The 24,799-nt window shown below is 42.4% G+C and overlaps 1 protein-coding gene across 5 annotated transcripts in view; it reads left to right on the forward strand.

The window, feature by feature from the left end:
- The window catches only part of NPAS3 (neuronal PAS domain protein 3), an 862,608-nt gene extending 856,392 nt beyond the window's left edge, over positions 1-6,216 (forward strand). For 4 of the 5 annotated variants that reach the window (XM_073010913.1, XM_073010915.1, XM_073010916.1 and 1 more), the window contains one exon: positions 1,776-6,216. In XM_073010913.1, the coding sequence (XP_072867014.1) occupies positions 1,776-3,145 (1,370 nt within the window). In that variant the 3' untranslated portion in view covers positions 3,146-6,216. The remainder of the gene's footprint in view (positions 1-1,775) is intronic. The other variant, XM_073010914.1, reaches the window with a different exon arrangement.
- Positions 6,217-24,799: the final 18,583 nt, after the last annotated feature.

Below are 24,799 nucleotides of genomic sequence, written 5' to 3' on the forward strand. Positions count from 1 at the left end.
TCCACTGGCCATACAGAAGGAACCCCGCTCTAACCTCATAGCTAGCTCTCGACCTCTACTAGAGGCAGGTACTAGGGCCAGCTCCAAGAGAGTCTGTGACTTTGAGCCCCAAATATTCACATTCCCACCAAGCTGGGACCGAGCCTCTAAAGTAGGATACTTAATGGCATTGATCAGTGCCCCTTTCAGGGTGCTGGACTGTTACTTATTTCCTGAGTCTATGCAGAACAAACTCATGCATTTTCATTTCTTTTGGGGAAGCAGACTTCCTGAGTAGTTCTTTGGGACACAGAAAATTAGTATAAAAATTTGCTTTTCCTCCCATCCCCAGCCCTCTTCCAGAGACACTCATAAGGCCAGGGAGCACCAAACTTGTAGGATTTTACAGCTGCAAGAAAATCCTAAACCTCTTCTAACCCTCCCTCTTCTGCTACAAAAGGGGAGGCAATGACCACAGCCTCTTGTCCAGGCTGCCAGTCCGGCTTCATCCCTCAATCTTCAGAGGTTGTGTTACTGGAAAAATCTATTCTCCCAAAAATGTGGCAGCTACGTTTCCCTGACAGCCCCCTATCATGATGGCACCTGAGCTCCAGCTCCTTGTTTACATGTACAAGGGGTACGGTACATGTAAACATGTATCCCTTCCTCCAGACCCAGCTTCAGGGAGGCAGAAGGAGGGCAGAGCACTCAAGGCAGATCTTCACTGTCTTCCTGTCCCTAAATTGCATTAATTCAAAAGTTCTTGACAAAGGCATAAAAAGTCCTAGAATTAGTAGTCTCTGCCCCTTTTTAATATAGTGTATCGTTGTGAACAAAACAAAAATTCCTAGCCCCAGTGAGCTTAGTGGGAGGAAGAGACAAGTCAATAAAACTAAAATATACAGTGAGGCAGCACGGTGGCTCATGGCTGTAATCCCAGCATTTTGGGAGGCTGAGGTGGGCGCATTGCTTGAGTCCAGGAGTTTGAGACCGGCCTGGGCAATATGGCAAGACCCTGTCTCTACAAAAAAAAAAAAAAAAAAAAAAATCAGCCATGTGTGGTGGTAGGCACCTGTAGTCTTAGCCACTCTGGAGGCTGAGGCAGGATGGCTTGAGCTGGGGAGGGCAAGGCTGCCGTGAGCGGTGACCATCCCGCTGCACTCCAGCCTGAGGCACAGAGGCAGACCCCGCCAAAAATAATAATAATAAATAATAAAAATAAAGCTATACAGTGAATCAGATGATGGTAAGTGCTGTGGAGGAGAATAACTTATGGAATGGAAAGAAGGAGAATGGCTCTCAGTAATGAACAAAATATTCACCAAGAGAAAATGCAGACTCTTTAGAAAGTCACCTTGCATGTCATCCTTTTTCTGTGCCACACCTTAATCCAGGTTATTTAACTTGACTTCCTGAGTTTCTTTGTGGGACTTCTTAAACTTGAATGTGCCTGAGAATCACCTGCGGGTCATATTCCAATGCAGAACCTGATGCAGTCTATCTGGGTGGGAGCAGAGAGTCTGCATTTGCAACAGATGTCCAGATGATTGCCAGTGCCGCTGGTCCTCGGCCGGCACTTTTTAAGTAACCGTCCAGCTAATCCAGGCCCTCAGCAGAGAGAAAGCCCAGGCTTTAAGTCCTCTGAAGGTGATGGAGAAGCCCGTGATGAGGACGGACACTTGCCCTGCTCCCCGCCCCAGCCCCTGCAGGTGACAGGCTGGGTCGCCCCGCTAACCTGGTGTCTTCTCTCTCTTCTCTCCCCGTCCCCGCCACCGCCGGCCCCGGGCCCCACGCAGAGGACAACGAGAACTCCAAGTCCGACGAGAAAGGGAACCAGTCCGAGAACAGCGAAGACCCGGAGCCCGACCGGAAGAAGTCGGGCAACGCTTGTGACAACGACATGAACTGCAACGACGACGGCCATAGCTCCAGTAACCCGGACAGCCGCGACAGCGACGACAGCTTCGAGCACTCGGACTTTGAGAACCCCAAGGCGGGCGAGGACGGCTTCGGTGCACTGGGCCCAATGCAGATCAAGGTGGAGCGCTACGTGGAGAGTGAGTCGGATCTGCGGCTGCAGAACTGCGAGTCACTCACGTCCGATAGTGCCAAGGACTCGGACAGCGCGGGCGAGGCGGGCGCTCAGGCCTCCAGCAAGCACCAGAAGCGCAAGAAAAGGCGGAAACGGCAGAAGGGTGGCAGCGCCAGCCGCCGGCGCCTGTCCAGTGCGTCGAGCCCCGGCGGCCTGGACGCGGGCCTGGTGGAGCCCCCGCGGCTGCTGTCCTCCCCCAACAGTGCCTCGGTGCTCAAGATCAAGACGGAGATCTCGGAACCCATCAACTTCGACAACGACAGCAGCATCTGGAACTACCCGCCCAACCGGGAGATCTCCAGGAACGAGTCCCCCTACAGCATGACCAAGCCCCCCAGCTCCGAGCACTTCCCGTCCCCGCAGGGCGGCGGCGGTGGGGGTGGTAGCAGCGGGGGACTGCACGTGGCCATCCCCGACTCGGTCCTCACCCCGCCCGGCGCCGAGGGCGCGGCTGCCCGCAAGACTCAGTTCAGCGCCTCGGCCACCACAGCCCTGGCCCCCGTTGCTTCTGACCCGCTGTCACCCCCGCTCTCGGCGTCCCCACGGGACAAGCACCCCGGGAACGGCGGCGGGGGCGGGGGCGGCGGCGCGGGGGGCGGCGGCCCCAGCGCGTCCAACTCCTTGCTGTACACTGGGGACCTAGAGGCGCTGCAGAGGTTGCAGGCGGGCAACGTCGTGCTCCCGCTGGTGCACAGGGTGACCGGGACCCTGGCCGCCACCAGCACGGCCGCACAGAGGGTCTACACCACGGGCACCATCCGCTACGCGCCCGCCGAGGTGACCCTGGCCATGCAGAGCAACCTGCTGCCCAACGCGCACGCTGTTAACTTCGTGGACGTTAACAGCCCTGGCTTCGGCCTCGACCCCAAGACGCCCATGGAGATGCTCTACCACCACGTGCACCGGCTCAACATGTCAGGACCGTTCGGCGGCGCAGTGAGCGCAGCCAGCCTGACGCAGATGCCCGCCGGCAATGTGTTCACCACGGCGGAGGGACTCTTCTCCACGCTACCCTTCCCCGTCTACAGCAACGGCATCCATGCGGCACAGACTCTGGAGCGCAAGGAGGACTGAGGCGCCGCCCGTCCTGGGCCCGGCCAGGCCCCGCTCGGAGGAGGCATCGTTGGCATTTTCGTTTAGACCTTTAATTCTAGCACTTTGAATTCGAGCAGGTCAGCGTCTTCTCTCGCCACGACGGTCCCCATTCCACCCCCTCTTTCTTTCACCTGACTTATTCTTTCGTGTAAAGATATGTTTATTTTTTGCCTTCAGAGGGTCAGACGACCAGTTGCCTGCCGTTTTGTCTTCTTCTAAGATGTGTGTTGGGTTGTTTTGCTTTCCTTTGCATCTTTATTAAGATGTCTTTCATGTGTATATGCCTCTGCCATAGAATACTCAGTCTTGTGGTCAAGAGAGTTCTCAAGTGACAACCATTGGGGTTTCTTCATAAAGATCTTGATATGATCAAGATGGAAAGAGACAAGCATAAACAATGTGCCCTGTTTGACTAAGTCAAATGAAATGGGGTGGTTTTTTGTTTCTGTTCCTAATTCCTTTAAAAAAAATAGGGGGAATAGTATTTTAGAATTTTATGCAGAATTTAATTCTCTTTTTACGGTTAAGATTTTAAGATTTTCTTACTTGCACATAAAAAATAATTTGGGTTCTTAAACTTAATTTCTGGCCTGTGACTAGAATGTTTAAAAAAAAAAAGTCGGACTAAATGTTAATTACTGAAACATTAACTTAATTTCTAAAACCATGGTGCTATCATTTATTAATCTGTAATGTCTTCATACAAAATGCAGCTCCTGGGCTGGGTTTTGGGGGAAAAAAAAAATTGTGTTCTGTCCTGGTCTGGAGTCCGTTGCTGCAGTCTCCTTGGTTAGTTAAGACAAAGCCCTCATTAACGTTTGCTGCAGGACTTAAAATTTTTTACCTCCCAACTAACAAACATAGCCTCACATTAAATTTAATGGGTCAGTAAAGCCCTTTTTAAAGGGGCTGCTGGGAAACTCAATCAAACTGATTTGAGGAGCAGTTTAGGTACATACTGCCTTTTGTTTAGCTTTTTGTTTTCCTTACTCAGTCTAACTGAGGCTAATTTTGCAACTTCAATAACACTTCAGAGTAAAAGAAGGAAAATATTTAACATGTTTTTGGTTTTTTTCATTTCTTGCTTAAAAAAAGGAAGGTTGTATTTTGGGGGACTGATTTGATTTGATGGAATTTCTTTCCCTTTGGTTCTTATTTCTGGGTTGAAACCAATAAGTTTTAAAACTAAAGAATGGGTTAATAAGCTTCAGACAGATAACTGCAACTGAAAACTGCACATTAAGTAAAAAAAAAAAAAAAAAGAAAAAAAAAGAAAAAGAAAAAGAAAAAAAATCCTATTTTGTCTTTGTTGCCAGAAATCAGTGTGGTGTCAAACACTCCAAATGACTGTCAAGTATAAATTCTTCTTCCACTTCATTTTTGGCAGCTGTTTGTTAAGGCATCTAATAACAGATGTGAGAACTGTAATGTGTACAATGTGTACGTGTCCTTGGCTGTCAGTCCCATTGCAGTTTCAATGTGTGTTTCTATATGCAGTATATACTAAGCTAATGTAGTTGTTTTGTCCTTTGTCTTATCTGTGCTCTATCTCTAGTCCGGAGTGGTACAGTCCCATTCCTGCAGTCCTAGTGAATCCAGTGATTCTTGGGGGTTAGTGGGTTTTGTGTGGTGGCCTTCCTCTGTAATGTCACCCTATGCTGCTTCTACTGTCTGTGAATCTTCCGTTTTACCTTTTAAAATTCCTGCTGTTGCTTTGCTGGTGTATATTCTCCCTACCTCTCCTCTCTTTCCCTCCCTTTCCCATCTCCCCCTCTCCCTCCTCTTCAGTCCTTCCCCATCCCCAAAATCTGTTTCATTCTCAGAGATAAAAAGACTCTTAACTAGCTCAAGGTTAATGGAGCCATTTTTCCCACAACGGAATTCTGGGTATGACTCTCTCTTCTGGAGTGCAACACAAAGCACTGAAGAATAATGCTCAGATATATTAAATAAATTGATGCCATATAGCCTCAGTTGTTAACATTCCCAGAGTCCCTTGTGCTCTACCTATAAGCAGTGGGTGCTTTTCTTTGGTTTCCTTTCAGGTTGGCTGATGGAGCAATATATAAAGCAATTACCAGTGAGACAGAAAATTCTTTCAAAGGTCAACCAACATTTTTAAGAAACAAAATGGGAGGGGATAATGGAATCTAGAATTGTCATATATATTTGTTTACTTGTGCAATGCTAATATAGTAACTCGGCTGTCCTTTGAATATCACTGTGTTGAGTAGGTTCCTCTAGGACCTTTGATTTCATGAGCTGGGCCCAAACCACGGTGGGATAATATCAAAAAGAAGGTAAATGCCGCAAATTTTAATAGTGAGCTTACTTGAAGGATTTAAGTAGGTTTAGAAGGTGAAGAAGGCCAACGGAGAAATTTACAGATTACTTTTGGAAGCTCTACTCTAGCTATCGAACAATCAAAGGAATGCACCTATCAGCTACAAAGAACAGCTAGACAGCTGTTTTTTTTTTCTTTTATAAATGTTTCTGTGTTGTGTCAAAATGATTTCTGGTGATTTAAACTAACAGATAATCACAGCTGCTGTCTAAATCCATAGTGTTGAAAATTACAAAATGAAAAAAAAAAAACACTTCATTACCTGTGAAGACTGTGTCTGTGTTTTTAACTATTTCTTGTACAAATATATGAAAACTTTTATGAGGAGACTGGTGCCAAGTAGCTGAATAATGGGGAAAGGGATATTCTGTTCGTAAAAACCTTAGCAGTGTTACCAACTCTACGATATATATATAAAAAAATAATTAAAACGTTACAAAGCGACAGCTATGGTACATTTGTTTTGTGTGAAGCTAACCGGACCTAACTTCCTGAGTGCCTGGCTTATTTTGAAACATTTTTTTTCATTGACCATTGATAATGCTGCAAATCAGAAATGTACATACTTCATTTACAACAGGGTTCTTTTTATACTTTTGTAGATTCTCATACATGTCACATACATGGTTGTCTTTATGTAACTTAATTTTTTCATCCGCAGGTGCCATTTTCATAATAAACTTCTCTTGGATTTGTTACTATCTGGCATCATTTCTTTTACATGTAACCATCCTGACTAATGAATGCTGGTAGTATTTGTTTAAGCAGGTACCTTGGTCATTATTCTTTATTTAAAAAAATGAAAAAGTAAAAAAAAAAAAATGCATTCGTATTTTTGCTAGTTTTGGAAAAAATATATAGCTTGTGTACTGATGAGGCTGACAAGGCACAGAATAAGATGCTAATCCAAATACTACACCAAACTTGCAACCATCCTAAATTTTCAGCTACCCCAATTCATTGTCATACTGAGCATTATTATGCACATTATCAAAACTGAACAGTGGGCCTGCAACATTAACCACTATGGGAAGTGTGCATTTTTTGATTAATGCACAGTAAGTGATGACAGTTTTCATACATTAATCATTTAAAATGCACTCAATATTTTCATTTATTACAATCTATAATGTATAACCAACTGTTCCATTGCTTATATCTTCTTTTTATACTAAATATGTATTTTCTTTCTCCAGACAAGCTGATTAAGCCATGTTCGTGCTGTATTATGGTTAGGGTAGCATGTGGCCTGTCATGTTTTAAGGCAGGTCAGCTGCTTACTCTTTAAAAAAAAAAAAAAAAAAAAAAGGAAGTGTCACCCATTATCTCAAAGTTAAGGATAAGGTAGGTCAACTCTTAAGTCTGTGATCTCCAAAAACTGAAATATGAATGGGCTGAGCTGGGGGAGTTGGGGAGGGGAGGCAAACACTTTTGTCCAGAAGCTACCAAAAATAATAAATATCATTTCCCTAGTTTAAGTCTTCAGTGACATTAGCCAATGTGGGGGTTGTTTTTGTATTAATGGAAGAAAGCTTCAGAGTGGCGAACATAGAAGTGTGGTTAGGGTTGGAGAGCTCTGGATTTCTCTACTATGCACCAGATGGGTCTTCGGAATAAGTACTCAAAATAGGGAATAGGGAGAAGCTGATTGAGAACACAGAATTGGGTGTGCCAAACCACTTTTCTAAAATTTCTTCCCCTTTTGCTCTTTAGAATCAGAAGGATATAGTATAGCAAGATTGAGAAGTCAAAAACTGACATAGCTAGAAACTATGCTGAGTGGATTCTGGTGAGTGATGAAGCCCGCTTACCCAAGGCACCCTGTCTGGTAGGTATCGATGGACCTGGCTGTGAGTGCAGGCTTTCAGAGCTCTGCATGGGGCAGGGTCTCATAACGCAGAGGGGTGCTTGTCTGAGTGTGGAACTGGCTAATGCTGTTGATCAGCCATCACACTTTTCTTCTGGACTTTCCTGCAGCCTTGTGATCTGGAGGTGGTAGCAATGAGGGTTGAAATGGGAAGCAGGACAGGTGATGGGTGAATTGAAATCCTCACAGTATTTGGTGCTTCTGCAGTAGAAGTGGTGGAAATCCTGGATTCTTATCCCAACTCAAGCCTTTCTTAGCATTAGCAAGTTCCCTGTCCTTTATGTGTATCCATCAATGCTAAAATAGGTCACTAATGAAATAAAGAACATCTCTCAGCTTGAAAGACTGAGTGAGCTCTGGGCTCAGACTCATTGATAATCAGGAAGCCCTGCCACCTCCCCAGCCCCAGTGCTGGCAACCAGGCCAGAACCCTGAGCTCCCCGGAAGTACAGGACTTCGTTGCCAGGCTGGCAGCAAGTCAACTGGTCAAGGCTCTAGTCTTCAGGTGACAGAACGAGGGCCAACAGCCAGCTCTCTGTAGCTCCTCCCTTCTTCTTCCCAGCTGATACTTATACTAATTTATTTGGCAATGAGGAGCAAGACAATTTTTAAATAAAAACAGCAGGCAGGACAAGAAGGAACAAAAACATTCCAGTTGAGCACAAAAAAAAACTTTTTAAGGCTGGGCGTGGCGGCTCATGCCTGTAATCCCAGTACTTTGGGAGGCTGAAGCAGGCAGATCATGAGGTCAGGAGTTCAAGACCAACCTGGCCAACATGGTGAAACCCCATCTCTACTAAAAATACAAAAATTAACCCAGTGTGGTGGCAGGCGCCCATAATCCCAGCTAGTTGGCTGAGGCAAGAGAATCGCTTGAACTCAGGAGGCGGAGGTTGCAGTGAGCCGAGATCGTGCCACTGCACTCCAGCTCTGGGCAACAGAGCAAGACTGTCTTGGAAAAAAAAAATAAAAATAAAAATAAATAAACTGATTTTAGCCCTTGTGGACTATAATTCTTACCTGTCCTTCCCCTATTCCTAGACAAAGTCTATTTAACATTGAGAATGTTTAAAGCAATTTGAAAATCAATTTGCCCTATGTATTATATTTAAGATAGGTGATAATATATCTCAAGCCCAGAAGATAGTCTGTTCAAGCCAGGATTATTACCCAGGTTCAAAAAGGAGAAAGGGTCAAAGATTTGGGAGAGAAGAAAGAATATCTTTGCCAACATTTCATATTATGTAGTGAAAAAAAAAGGCAAACCTAATTCTTGAGCATAATTCCAAAAGATGGATGTCAACTAGCAGGCTTAAGAAACTCTCTGGGACACTGAGGTAAATGAATACTGTTGGCTGCCTTCTGCTTTCCTGTGTCTCCTAGGAAACCAATATGAAGAAAGAGGGCTGATTTGGTAAGCTCTCCACAGGCATAAATCATCACTTATTCATCTTCATAGTCTTCCAAGGTACCTAGCTCAATGATTTATGGTAGTGTTGGCTTGGTAAAGATCAGCTGAATACTGATGGATGAAGATGTGAACAAATGAAACATGACTTGTCAAGAGGCAGAGATTCCACTGGAAATGTCCAGGTGGTTTGACAGGATAGCTGGAGTTTGTATCAAGAAAAGATTGTCAAAATGGATAAAGCAGCAATTTCACTCATTCTTCCTTTCTTGAGTAGTCCGTATGGCTGACACAGAGTTGGCCATCCATAAATGTTGGAGATGGGTGGGTGTGTCCATAATACGATCTACTCTGTATACAGCAACAGATTAGGTAAAGCAAATAGAGGAGGAGGAGGAAACAACTCAAACGGTTGGTAACCGACTCAGTTAACAGTGACATTGTATCCTATGGATAGCTAAGCAAATGGATTCACAAGAAACCACCACTTAATAGCGTATCCTCACATATGAGCATTGAGCTATATAATCACAATAGTGATCCAGAGAATCTTAGCAACTAAGAGGGACTCTCTGGTGTAGAAATCACATGTCCTTAATAATTCTAGCGCTGAGAGTCTTTCTAGCACACTGTTGAATTGTTCTGATTTTTAGAAGGTGTTGAGCTGAAATCTTACCTCTGGAGTTAAAGGGACTAAATCTAAACCCTTTTCCATTTGAACGGACTTCAAAGATGTGAAGACAGATGTCAGGGTTTCAGTAAATCTCTAGGCTAAATGCCACATGCTTTGTCAATTTCCTCCAGTGACATGGTGGCAGGATCCTTCACCATCCTAGTTACCATTATTTGAGTGCACCAGAATTTGCCAAGACCCTGTATTGGTTTCCTGGGTCTGGTTTATTAGCACAAACTGCTTAAAACAACAGAAATGTATTCTGGAGTTCTGGAGGCCAAAAGTCTGAAATCAAGGTGCCAGCAAGGTTAGTTCTTCTGGAAAGCTCTGAGGGAGTGTCTGTTCCATGCTTCTCTCCTAGCTCCTGGCAATCTTTGACATTCCTTAGCTTATAGATGCATCCCTCTGATCTCTGCCTCTGTCGCTTTATGGCCATCTTCTCCCTGTGTGTGTCTGTGTCTTCACATGGAGTTCTCCCCGACTGTGTCCCTCTCTCCTCTTATAAGAATATTAATCAGATTAGATTAAGGGCCCACCCTACTCCAGCATGACCTGATCGTAACTACCTACATCTACAACAACTCTACCGTAAGAAGGAAATGAAAGTAGGCTGAGCACAGTGGCTAATGCCTATAATCTCAGCACTTTGGAAGGCTGAGGTGAGCAGATCATTTGAGTTCAGGAGTTCGAGACCAGCCTGGCCAACATGGTGAAACCCTGTATCCACTAAAAATTAAAATTAAAAAACAAAAAACAAAAAAAAGCCAGGCATGGTGGTGCACACCTGTAATCCCAGCTACTGTGGAGGCTGAGACAGGAGAATCGCTTGAACCTGAGAGGCGGAGGTTGCAGTGAGCCAAGACTGTGTCACTGCACTCCAGCCTGGGTGACAGAGTGAGACTCCATCCCAAAAAAGAAAAGAAATGAAAGTCAGGTCACATGCTGGGCACTGTCACATGCTGGGTGTTAAGAAACTGGGGATTAGGACTTCAGCTTTTGGAGGGGCACAATTCAGCCCATAACAGCTCCTATTCAAATGTGGCACCTTGGGCCAGTCACATGACTCCAGACGTGATCTGGTACTTGCATGGCATAGAAGTTCCATCCCATCTCTTCTCAAGACTCTGAGCTCCTAGGTAAAATGGCCTGCAATTGCAGTCACATCTTAGCAGCCAGGTCAAATTACTATCTCATCTCAAGTCTCCAGTCAACCAGTTTGGGCCTTTTCACCAACTTTTGTGAAGGTAGGTCTCCCATCTCTCTCTGCGTATGTAGCCCTCACATAATGCTGGCATGGGCTTGGGTGAAAAGCAACATAAAGCAAGCGACTCATAAGCATAGAAGGGGAGCAAGAACCTGAACCCCTGAAAACACATTTATCATTTTCATTGCATTTTACATACCCTCTGAGACTATTTCACACAACTCTGCTGGAAAGGAGCGACCTGGCTCCAATATTTGTGGAACACTGGGGTATAGGCACATAATAAATACAATAAATCCATAATAAACATTACCGGTGGACTACCCTCTTTTAAGTAAATTGAGTCAGAGAAAAAACAACCATAAGAAGGAAATGGAAAGAATTAGAGATAGCAACTACCATATCAGCAATTTTATGGGAACAGAACTGGTGTGAGAGGTGTCAAGACTCCTGATATGTACATGTAAAACCCACTCAAAAGTCAAGAATTTCAAGACAAAATTCTTCAATTTTCTGAAAATAAGTGGCCCTCCCTTAATCCCTTTTAGGGACCAAAATCAAAGAGCCTAGGCCAAATATATTCACTGAGTGTATGTTCCATCTGGAATTAAAATTCATAATCCCTGAATTCCTAGCTATTGTCCTATGCATAGTTGTTTTCATTCTTCTGTCCACCTCTCCCTATTTGGAAATCACAGGATATACCACAAGGAATGACCCAGATACTGTGCCTATGTTAAAAAGAATTTTTCTGGGAAAATAAAATTAATTTCAGCCTTTAAAAATAATTTATGCCAACTATTAAAACTACTTTAAGAAAGAAAAAGGAGCAGAGAGTAAGGAGGTGGCACTTCCTTGCACTGAAGGAGTTCTCAGATTTATAGCGGAAGTGTCAGAAACAGGATGTAATATCCATATGACCCCCCCACCTCCCCCAAACAAAACCATTATACCCTTGATGAATTATTGACTTTAGAGTTTTATCTGTGCCATGAATAATCACAAACTTGGGAGTCTCAGGGCACAGTTCATAAACAAATAATTATATCACAATGATAATTTTTCAGGAATTGCAACATCAATCATGGCCATGTTATTATCAAGTACATTTTCTGGTTGCCTCTATTCATCAAACCCTCCTCCCTCTCCACCCTTCCGCATCACACAAGCAAAACTCATCACCAGATTGCCTCTTATTTACACATCACTCAAAGCAGGACAGAGCAGGCACACACAAAATGGGCCAACCCAGCGTTTATGAGGATGAGTTTTCATTAAGAAAGTTCAAATTAAACACATTGAGAAAGATGGAGGTGGGGGGAGATCATTAATTATTCCACACTCCCCCACAGAAGCCATCTTTGAAAAGATCTCATTTAGAAGATAAAAACGAACGGAAGTTTTATTCCATTTCAGGCAGTACTAGAAAGGAGTTAGCCTCAGAAAGCCAAGGAAATGACAGCCCTACAGTAATGTGCCACTGTTTTCTTTTCACGGTGCTCACATACACACAAAGCTCGGGTGCTGTCTACAGCCTCCATCTGCAGGTGGAAGAGGCAGGTGGAGGTGGGTACAGAACCTGGAAAGGGTATAAATACTTTATCCAAGTCTCTATACAAATCAGTCATACAGCTGCCTGGGATGCTTAGGTCTGACCTAAACCACTTTACTGTGACTGAAACAGAAGGCTGATATTTCCAAACAAATAACAGTACAAAAGCACTCTTAGTCAAGCTACTTTACTGAGTGGTTTAATGTCACTTAAGGTCATAGGGCTACTCCTTGGATAACACGTTCATCTTACAATTCAAAAGAAAAATAAATGACTAGCCAAGCAACATAAAGAAAATACCCTCTTTAGATAAAAGATTGTGCAATCGGGTTAGATCCATAACACAGTGGGGCTTGCCATGAACTCCTTACACAAGAGAGCTCTCTCACTGGTCTCTGCTTCCTCACTGGCAAGCTACACAGGCAAAGCAATGTGAGTCTAAAATGACCAAGAGGAATTTAGACTCCTCAAAAGGAGGTACCAACCCCAAGCATCTGAGACAATCCAGTCCCCTGGTAACGCCTCAGGACTCTTGAGGACAGCCCTTGAACGGATGTGGCTTCAGCTTAGATCAAATTCTGTCTTCCTTGGCATCAAAACATGTCTAGGCAAAGGTAGGGCTGGTGTCCCACAGTGGGCACCACAGGTATGGGAACTTAGTGGAGCTAGACCCAACCTGATCAGCCCCGAACAACCGCTACTCCATCAACCTGCAGGACAGCTGGAGGTTCCAAGTACACTGTACCACTTTATCCAAAACACTATCTTCCCTCTCTACTGCTCTTATTTTAAAATCTTTGAGTTTCCTGAATGTGCCTGGACTATGGTCAGTCCCCTTGCCTTAAGCTGACATTGTTTTTTTGTTTTGTTTTGTTTTGTTTTGAGACGGAATTTCACTCTGGTGTCCAGGCTGGAGTGCAGTGCTCACCGCAACCTTCGCCTCCCGGGTTCAAGTGATTCTCCTGCCTCAGCCTCCCAAGTAGCTGGGATTACAGGCATATACCACCATGCCTGGCTAATTTTTGTGTTTTTAGTAGAAAAGGGGTTTTGCCATGTTGGCCAGGCTGGTCTCAAACTCCTGATGTCAGGTGATCTGCCCACCTTAGCCTTCCAAAGTAATGGGAGTACAGGTGTGAGCCACTATACCCAGCCTAGGCCAATCTTAATATTTAAACTTATTATCCAACGCCACTGGAAATGAGAAATAAAAAACAAATATAAATAAACTTGGCCAGGCGTGGTGGCTCACGCCTGTAATCCCAGTACTTTGGGAGGCCGAGGTGGGTAGATCACCTGAGGTCAGGAATTCGAGACCAGCCTGACCAACATGGTGAAACCCCGTCTCTACTAAAAATACAAAAATTAGCCAGGCGTGGCGGCGGGCACCTGTAATCCCAGCTACTCAGGAGGCTGAGGCAGGAGAATCACTTGAACCCGGGAGGCAGAGGTTACAGTGAGCTGAGATAGCGCCACTGCACTCCAGCCTGGGCCACAGAGTGAGACTCTGTCTCAATAAATAAATAAACAAACAAACAAGCAAATTTATTAAAAGGAGGGAAAGTAGAGTCAGGGCAGAAAGACACACACAGCTAGTCCATGGCCCAATAAAACTTCTAGATATCCCCTTCAAAGCATCTATCTCCCCTAATACAATATTGTCTTCAGAGGCCAGCCAAATGTCTCCCCTCCTCCCTTCTCCCTGCCTACAGAGAAGCTGCCTCTCCAGTGGGTGCGGCCCTCCCTCTGTCTGGCCTTTTGCCTATGTCCTGCACCACGAGAGCTCCTCCGGGGTCTGTTTCCCTTTTTCTCCTGTGGGGCGGCTGGACCTCTCTTGTCTACTCCCAGACTCCTCTTCACCTGTCACCCCTCTCAGTGTGATGAGGCCCTCAGCTGGCCAATAAACCAAAGGCCCTTTCAGAAAATCTACTCTTTTTAGAAATCTGGGGAGAAAAATGATGTACATTTTTAAAATTTCAATTTTTGGACCAGGATAAAGCATCCAAAAGGTACACACAAACCAACAACATAACCTCCTTTCCGATCCCAAATCCTCTGGTGGAACTGCTGAGAGCCCTGAAATGAATTTGCCTAGATCCCTGCCTGTCCCGTCCCTGGTAGGGAACTCCCTTCTCACAGAGGGAAGTTAGGCAGTTTGGAGATAAAGGGAGAAAGTAAAGAAGATCACATAAGCCATAAGTTAATAACCTGCTCCAGCGAAAGCGACAGCCGTCCACCATGGCCAGAGTCCTCCTGGTCTCATCCGAGAGGCCAGGGTCCCCGCATACCTGGAGTTCACACACCTCAACAGACACCTCTGCATCAGAGTCACAGGGAAAATAAAGGATGGATCATTTAAAAGACATTTTTCCAAAATACAAATGTAACTGCTATTTCTTTCATAGTATTTTCTAGGACGAGGACACTAGCAATTCTTTTTCATTTTGAACATTTTGAATAAAAGGAAGCTCAGATTTCTTTCTCTAGTTTTTCCACCTGACTTCCCTCCATGCTGCTCCGGATATTTACATAGAAGTTGCCCGAGTTAGAGACATTTTTCAGACATTGATTAATCTATAATTCTTTGAAGTAGGGAAACATTATTATCTCCACTTTACAGATGTGGAAACTAAGACACAGAAGTTAATGACTTGCCCAGAGGTCAAACATCCAGTCAATTGCAAACGTGGGTTTTAAATAGAAGCTCCCCTTTCTGCTCCTAGCTTAATTCAAGTTTGTTCTTAGCTCATCTGCCCTATTTACATCACAGCTGCCTCCCAAGTCTGGCCACCTCTTAAATTTTGCCTTAAGGCCCTTAATGTGCTTCTTGAAAGAGGAATGCTTGCTTTGCCTACTGTCAGCAGTTGCCCTCTTCCTATTCGTGCCTTTGCTTGTAAATAAGAAATGACAACTCCTTTCTGGAGTATTTTATAATACTAAATAGTATTTTGTATAAATAGTATTTTGCATCTCTAAATAGTACTATTATTTTCTTAAATTTTTTATTAACAAATAGAAGCCCGACAGTTCTTTCTAAACCTAGAATCTGTAATTTTGCTTAATTTCTGGTAGTGGCCTGTAATTAATTTAAGTGAGGAGCTACCCAAGCCACACCAGAAATATAAAGATGGATAAAGTCCTACCCTCTGTGCTCTAGTTCTTCACAGAACACAAAGGGAGACAAATGTGAAAACTGATCATTACAATGGTATGACAAGTGGCATGACAGACATATTTATACACCCAGTGTTATGGGTGGCCTGAGTAATGGCAACGAATTCAGGCCCTGAGGGCAGAGAAGCTTCCCAAAAGGAGGGGATGCTTAAAGTGGGACTTCAAAAATAAGTGGGAGTTAACCACAGACGCTAGAGAAAGAATGATTCCTGGAAGGTATAAGCAACATCATACAGGCAGGAGAGAACTTGCAAGTAATTCACTGTGTTGGAGTGATGGCTACACCTAGGAGATATATAGAAAGATCAGCTGACAAGTTCGCGAAACCCAGTGTATGCTTTGCTAGCCAGCCCCGCCCCTAGTTCAGTGCTGCATCCTCCTAACAAAAGGAGTACCTTGCTCTCACGTAAAGGCCTGCGCCACTCACCAAGCCCTCCTTCCACATTTGCTGGGCTGCATCTGCACAGAGGGGTCATCTTTTTCTCATTCATACAAAGAAGCCACAAAAGGCTAACACGGTGAAACCCCGTCTCTACTAAAAATACAAAAAACTAGCCGGGCGAGGTGGCGGGCGCCTGTAGTCCCAGCTACTCCGGAGGCTGAGGCAGGAGAATGGCGTAAACCCGGGAGGCGGAGCTTGCAGTGAGCTGAGATCCGGCCACTGCAGTCCAGCCCGGGCTACAGAGCAAGACTCCGTCTCAAAAAAAAAAAAAAAAAAAAAACTGCAGCAGCCCTGTGAGTGACCTACCTTGAATGTTATATGTGGAATTTGAATGGTACCTCTAGGCAATGGGATGATCAATGTATTCAGAGAAGTATAACAATGGAGTTTTTGTATTGGAAAGGCCACTCTGATGGTGTTTGAAGGATGAGCTGGATTACATAGAGACAGGAGTGATATCCCACGTGACAAAGGATGAGAGTTGAGCAGGAGAAGAGCGGGTAGAGGGGTGGATTTGAGAGGGTTATGGGAGAAGTGACAGTGACTGGTTGGATATGGAGAGAGATGATGGAGAGGAAAGAGTAAAAGATGACTCAGGTTTCTGGCTTGGGTGTGTGGGTGTCATCAAACAAGACATGCAGAGAACACAGGAGCAAAGAAAGATTTAAGGGATGAGTAGGAGAAGTTGAAGAGCTCCATTTTAGACATGGTAAGTTTTAAGTGCTGATGGAAGATGCAGGAAATGTCCGGTGAGTAGGTGGAAAAATAGTTCTAGATCTCTGGAGAGAAATCCGTTGTAAAGGTAGCATCAGAAACATCAGCATTCGTAGGAGAAGCCATGGGTCTAGACGATGTTACACAGGAGAGAGGGTGTTGATGGGTAAACAGCCAAGAATGGGGTGCTAGCATTGTGTCATGGGAGTGATCAGAGGAATAAGAGCCCATGACAGAAATTTTTAAAAGAGGCCAGAAGAATGAAAGGGATTGGTGTTACAGAAATCAGTTAAGAAAAAGGTTTCCAGAAGGCCAGGTAAGGACTGAAGTATTAAATGGACATGGCGAACAAAAACAGTATAAGATGGCTACCCCTTCCAGAAATTTGGCAGTGAAGGAAATGAAAGGGCGTCATTTCTAAGAAGCAACTTCTTTTTGTCACTGATTGGTATGATCTTTCTTTGAAAAACTGTAGTCCCTGCATCACTCATATTAAATAGCTACTGAACAAGAGGGCTTGAGGCAAAGTCTTGCCCTTACAGAATCTGTCTTTTCACCTTCTTCCTATGTGCCTCACATTGATTTGTCCCACAGTCTAGGCTCTGGCCCCAGCACTACATTCAGAGACACTGTGCAAGCATTAAGGTCAGGCACTTAAGATGTGCATGTTTCAAGGACTTTCTGTACTCTCAGTTTCTCCCCAGAGAAATTAATTGACTTTGTTTGGTATGACCTCTCTGATCATCCACAGTGGCTCTTGTGTGATATTCTATATTTTTAAAAAAGAAACTCCTTCTAGGAAAGAGAAAGTAATGAAGTGTATGATTGGGGCTTTACTCAATGGAGAAAGAATAAGGTTGGTCTCAAACCTGTATCAGACTAGGGTTGAATTGTGTGGAATCATTGACCCTAGTTAAGCCACTATAGTCATGAAAACAAAATTGTTGGTTGACTACCTGATATCTTTTTGTTTTTTCTCCTTCATAATGGAACCCAAAACTTTTCTTAGCTAGGCACAGTGCTGCGTAGAATAAAATATTTTGGTTTTTAGCCTCTCTTGCTGCTGAATATAGCCACATGACAAAGTTCTAGCCCATGAAATCTTAACACAGAACGAGAATTTCCAAGAAAGCTGATACACTGTCTTTCCTTCTTATTCTAGGCTGCAACTCAGACATATGGCTGGAGTTCCAGCAGCCATACTGGATCATGAAATGACCTTAAAAATAAAAGCCATGAGCTAGGATGGGGGAGCAGAGTTTAGTTCTGGGGACATTACTCTAGCCATGAACTACCTACTTCTGAACCACGTTTATATGAAACTGAATAAACTTCTATCTTGTTTAAGCCATGTCATTTTGGGAAGAGGGATTTATTTTGCTACTGAATGTAATTCTTAACTGATAGAACTATTAGATCAATTATAAATATCCTTTGGCTGTTCATTACTAAAGCAAGTTCCCTAGTTCTTTCCTACAGTTTGTCTTTTGACCTGCATTGCTCCTTACATATTTGAGCACAAGGATAGGAAAGCATGAGAAATCAAATGTGGGAAAAGCTAGAAGCTTCAACATTGTATGAAGGATGCAAAGCAACATTGTATGAAGGAGGCAAAGAGGTCTTTAAACTCTAGCAAATGGTTGACAAGTGATGATTCTAGCTAACTCCACATATTCAGCAAGAAAGAATCCCACGGAAACAAAGAAGTACTTCACAGCCTAAAAAGAACCAATTCTGGCTGCACAGACAATGCGTAGAAGTTCTATACCCCATTTGTTGCAAGGAGGTATCTTCTGTGAAGCCACGTATCTCAGAAGTATCATCTGAACTGTTCTTAAACACCAGGCACTGTCACAGCTCAAAGAAAAGGTTGGAAAAACAAAAACAAAAACAAACAAACAAACAAAAAAAAAACTCTAGAGTAAACTTGGAGAATTAATAAGGCAGTGCTTCATTTGTTGCCCATTACAGGGAGAAGGTTCATGCACACACTGATACTTGGCAGGGATGGAACTGGAAAACCCTTATGGAAGCTGAACTAATAATGAGAATCTAAAATGATGCTACTAAGCAGCCACTAGTTACCTGGAGACCCATACACTCCTAGCTGGGTGCTTTAAATATTACCTAATGTGAGGAACTAAAAATTCTGAGGACAACTCCAAACAAACCAGTCAGGCCATCACAAGGTCACAAGATCATCACAGCCACCAATTACCATATGCCAAGCACTCTAGTAAGCACTTGACACTCACTCGCTCACTACATTCTCATAACCCAATAATGGTAGAAACTACTGTTATCACTATCGTAAGGTCCAGACACTGAGAATCCAAGAAGCTGGATGACTTATCTGTATTCTCTTAACTAATAATTGGTGGAGCCAAAATAATAACCCAAGCCTCCCTGGTTTCAAAGCTTGATTGATTTTTTAACCACTATGCTATAGGTTCCTCCCCACCTTAATGTTGAAGAGAGAATTATTCCTAAAAGTCATCTCACCTATTTTTTAATACTTTATAAAATGGAGATTTTTAAGACCAAAAGAAAAAAAAAACTGAAAATAAAAGGATTGCTTCATAATAAAATGTTTGATTCATCAGAAATTTATTAAAAATCACATTTGTATTCCCACATAACAGTCTAAAAATGTACAATGCTAAATAATTCAAAACCACAAGTTCAAATCTACAATCATGTTGGAAGATTGAAACATACCTCTCTCCTAGTCATCAGGCAGAACCAAATATAAATCCCCCTGGAGGACATAATATATACCAGAGCATCACATTATCTCTTCAGTTTTAAATACTCCATGGAACATTCAATCAAAATTAGCCATTCATATGGGTATGCAAGATAACAATATGACCGAAAGTCAAAAGAAACAACAAACAATACAAATAAACCTAAATGAATTCCAGAGAATGGAATTATCAAATACAGACATTAACGATAATTAGTTTGAGGAGTGAACAGTCAATATTGAAAATTAAGGGAAATCTTCAAATTATAAAAGGACTGAACGGAAAAATTCTGTAGCCAAAGTTTTATAACTGAACTTAAACACTCAAACAATGCATTTAACAGAAAATTAGATTATTTGAGGAGAATTCCTATTAGTAAACAGGTAGACAATATCCACAGTAAACCGCCAAGAGATGGAAGTCTAGAAAAACACAGGAAAGAGCATAAAGGTTATATGGGACAGGATGAAAGGGCCTAGCCTACATGTCATTGTCCGAGCAGAAACAAAAAAGAATGAATCAGAAGAAAAACATGAGGCGATAATGACTAAGAATTTTCCAAAACTGTTTAAAGGCTTCGAAGTTGCAGATTCAAACCCAAGTACAATGAACTAAAATACATACATGCACATAACATAGGTATTTGTAGTAAAACTGCCAAAAACCAAAGACAAAGAGAAAACCATGTGAGCAAACAGAGGGGAAATAGACTTATTTCTTTCAAAAGAAAAAACAGTAATAAGACCAAAAGCTAACTTACCAACAGAAACCAGAAAAACCAGAAAAGAATAGTATCTCTTCAAAGTATGAAAAAATAAGTCTACAAATCTAGAATTCTATATCCAGTAAAAACGGAAGTAAAATACAGATATTTTCAGATGCAAAACAAAATTTATCACCAGAAAACTGTACTAAAGAAACACTGAAACATTCTTCAAAAAGACAAATGACCCCAGATGGAAACTAAGAACTACAGTATGTAATTAAAAACAAAGCAAAGAGCAAATATGTTAATAAATTTAAATAAATCTTGATTCCATGAAGCAGTAATAATAATATCTTGTGGGGCTAAGAATAGACAGAAAACTAAAGCACACCATATACCATATATAAAGTACAGCATATACCACAAGTTAGGACGAGGATAAATGGAGTTAAGGTGGTCCAAGTTTCTAGCACTGGCAGGAAAATGAAATGTCAGTAAGAATCCATAGAGTATGCCTCACTTCATGGAACAATTCTATTGCTTGGAAAAGGTGCCAATATAGCAAATTTGTTTTTGTTATTAAATGCTATTATAATATCATAGCTATGAGCTCTTACGAAGTCTTAACCACAAATCTCAAAAAAAAAAAAAAAATCACATCTAGTGATACAAAGAACATATTTCGATTACATGTAGGAAAAAAAAAGCTTTTTAAAGAATATCCCAAATGAATCCTCACAAAAGAATACTACATATTAGACTGTGAGTCAAGAAAGAGAGACAATAATAACAGCTCTCTAACTTTGTGACCTGTCTTTTGTCCCTTATCCTCTCTGAGGTCCACCTGACTTAACTGCAGAGTGAGGTAAGTTTGCAGATGACCTCCAAAAGGAGAGGTTCTCCTATCTGACCTCAACCTAGCAGCCAGCTAGAGTCACCGATATGCCCCATTCTTCATGACTGGCCCATAGAGCATGCCATATTCTTGCCACTACTGGGTCACTCTGTGACTGTGAATGACAGAGCCTCCTGCTCACCAAAAGCCTGTAGTGTGTATACAAATCTGTTGTGCTTGTTATTGTAACAATGTATTTTATTTAATATTACATAAATACCCAACTATGAGAGCGAAAGAAGACTGTTGTTTCTTTGAGAACAAGGGTAAGTGTTTTGTAAAGATGATTACACAGAGAAGACTTGCTTTAAAAATTTGATGTTGATGACTACAAAACATTGAAGGGAAAATATCTCACAGATTATGTCAGAGATCTTTAGATTTGTACTTCTCTTTAAATAAACTAAAGTTTGGACAATGAAGACAATATATGAGGGCGTCATTTATGCAAGAAAGATGACGCAGGACTATAATTAGTAGACTTGCACTTTAAGAAGCCTAGAATCTATATCAAGTCTATGTAAATGAGTACATTTAGGTGTCTTAATTTAATACAAAATGTTCTAGGTACATATGCATTGGGTTTTTACAGCTAGTTTTTAAACACATTCTATGCTTTATCCAACTTTTTAATTAAACTGTCTTGATCTTGTTAGATAACAAAGTTTCTTCTGTAATTTCATAATTAGGATTCCATTTATAAGAATTGAACACAGTGGTTTCAAGCCAGGTACAGTGGCTCATGCCTGTAATCCCAGCATTTTGGGAGGCTGAGGCAGGTGGATTGCCTGAGGTCAGGAGTTTGAGACCAGCCTGGCCAACATGGTGAAACCCTGTCTCTACTAAAAATACAAAAATTAGCCAGGCATGGTGGCGCACACTTCCTACCTACTTGGGAGGCTGAGGAAGGAGGATCGCATGAACCCAGGAAGAGGAGGTTGTAGTGAACCGAGATTGTGCCACTGCACTCCAGCCTGAGCGACAGAGCAAGACTCTGTCTCAAAAAAAAAAAAAAAAAAAAAAAAAGGAATTTAACACAGTGGTCTTAATAAGCACCCAGCTTCTATAAAATCTCTTTGGCATTCTGAAATGGTTCAAATGTTGATTCTTCCCTCTGCTTCTGTGCTTTTTAATCACGTTATCAGGCTTTTCAAAAGAACAGGTCGATCTGAGACAAGTAAGACCACAACAAGGACAAGCATCTGAAATGACTGGGCTAATGAATAGGAAAGCACTTTGGCCTTTGGGTCCTCTCCAAGAATTCCAGGTCCCATGCTTGTCCCATTATTTCACAGTCACCTTTCGCTCCTACTAATGGCCTCAGTACCTTTAGATTGGATAGGAAACAGTAGAAACAGCATTACCTGTCAAATGACGAGACATAGATCCTCAAAATTAAAAGTGATCTTTGAGGCCATTGCAAGAAACTGCCTCAGTTTCCCCATGCTACTCTTCCTGTCCCAAAACACTGAAGTAGAGACAAATGAGATCCACAAAAAGTTTTTCATAAATTTTCTTGAGGTATTTTAAATGTTATCTGGTACCAACACATTTTAGCACAGATGAATTAACCAAATACATAGCTGTGTTTGATGTAGAAATAAATTAGGGATGCAAGACGTAAATAGAATCAGAGTTTTCTAGCAGAAGGTGGGCTCACTCTTGTCAATGTCTTGGGGCAATCAGACACAAATACTGACTCACACTAACTAAAATGTACAGAAGGCCTGAGGAAGGCATCAGGGTGGCAATCTATTCATTTAAAGTGAGAAATAGAATTGTCACACAGACTGGAATTATTCAGGTTGGCATCATAATCTCTGTTTCTCCCCGTAGTCAGGGAAAACCAAATTGTAATCAGAAGCCACTCATTACCATGAGAAATCACTGTGAAAGACTCAGAAATATTTAAAATCTGTGTATTTTCTGCATTCTTTCTTTCCATGAGCAGAACTTCACTGGAACCAGAAAACTGCTGTGAGGACATGGAATCAGGAAAGGAGGAGTCAGATGAAGCTCCTGTTTTCACATCAGGTGCACGATAAGAACACTCTTGCCTTTGGTACTGGAATTTCTGGAAATGTGATGGTGAATTCTCCCACTCCAAGGGACAGAGCTGGTATGGGATTTTTCAAAACAGGAATCTCTGGTGATTCTCCTTTTTTCTATGCTTCCCACAGCTCACTAAGCCCTCTGCTTTGGATATATCATTTATTTAAATATGTTAATACAATTATACGTGCATTGAAAATTACAGTCTCACAAGGCTGGACACCAATCTGTCTCTTCTAGGGAACTCTACACATCCCTGTTCCAGCTGCACTGCTTTACAGTTTAACTCTACTTTCCTCACTTCTCAGTTCTTGGAGAGGTACTAGAACGCCCAAGAACCAACCATACTTGACACTGACTTGTGGAAGAGACAAGCCTGTTTGAAATACAGGTTCAAAAATGATTCCCAGCTAGATTTTGATGAACTTAAATCTGTACTAATTGTGTCAGTTTATTCTCAAAAAGCAAATCTGTATGTTTAAAAAAAAAAACCTAAAGTTTATCAAACTAAACATGGTTTTCCCATTTGTCAGAATTTGCTCTTTTGCCAAACCATTTTATTTCCAAACATTTTAAGTATGCACTGTAGAATACATTTTTTAATAACTTACACTTTAGGTCTACAGATTCATGTACAACCTCATTGTACCCTAACTGTCTTATTATCCTCTCCTCATTTTCAAGCTTCTTAAAATAAAATTCAAACCAAAGTAATAGTGAACCACATAGAATTCTGAAAAATTACCTGAAGTCATGTTAGAATGGCATATTGAAGATCCTGATGGCATCCTTCCCCCTGATACCTAACAGAATGAGAAAAAAAATAAAAGAGTAGGCCAAAAACTTTTCACGACAGCAACCAAACCCAGAAAGGGTCATAATGTAACTTAATAAGCTTCAGAAACAGGACATTTTGAATCAAAGAAAAGAGGCTCTGCACAAATTGATTTCTGAATAATCCCTTATTCTTTCCCCTCCAATATTTCAAGCCATTGATTTTAATAAAACATTGGAAATCCTCACTGATACCCCTAGATCTGAAGAGAAGAAAACCGAATGGTTAACATTAACTCTCTCCTCAGAGGAAAGAGGGTTAATGTAAACCAGAAACTCATTGCTGGGAGAAATGTACGAAACAGAATAAATGAATGACAGAGCAGACTTGAGCCAAAGAGGGTGCTCCAGGGCAGCATACTGGAAAGATGGTGTGGTGGTTAATGTTTGGTGTCAACTTGATTGAAGGGTGACTAGATCGCTGGGAAAGTATTGTTTCTGGGTGTGTCTGTGAGGGTGTTGTCAGAGGAGACTGACATTTGAGTCAACGGACTGGGAGAGGAAGACCTGCCCTTAATGTGGGTGCACACCATCCAGTTGGCTGCTGGCATGACTAAAACAAAGCAGGCAGAAAAGGTGAGATAAGTCAGCTTGCTGAGTCTTCTGGCTTTCATCTTCCTCCTGTGCTGGATGTGTCTGTCTGTTCTTCCTGTCCTTGGACATCAGACTTCAGGTTCTTCGGATTTGGACTCCTGGACTTACAAGTCTGAGATCAAACTGCAAGGTGGCAGTGAGGCTAGGGGAGGGGCATCCACCATTGCTGAGGCTTGAGTAGGTAAACAAAGCAACTGGGAAGCTCTAACTGGGTGAAGCCCACTGCAGCTCAAGGAGGCCTGCCTGCCTCTGTAGACTCCACCTCTGGGGGCAGGGCATAGCTGAACAAAAGGCAGCAGCAACTTCTGCAGACTTAAACATCCCTGTCTGACAGCTTTGAAGAGAGTAGTGGTTCTTCCAGCACAGAGTTTGAGATCTGAGAACAGACAAGCTGCTTCCTCAAGTGGGTCCCTGACCCCTGAGTAGCCTA

The sequence above is a fragment of the Chlorocebus sabaeus genome, chromosome 24 (assembly GCF_047675955.1).
Source record: "Chlorocebus sabaeus isolate Y175 chromosome 24, mChlSab1.0.hap1, whole genome shotgun sequence".
NCBI classification, from domain to species: Eukaryota; Metazoa; Chordata; class Mammalia; order Primates; family Cercopithecidae; genus Chlorocebus; species Chlorocebus sabaeus.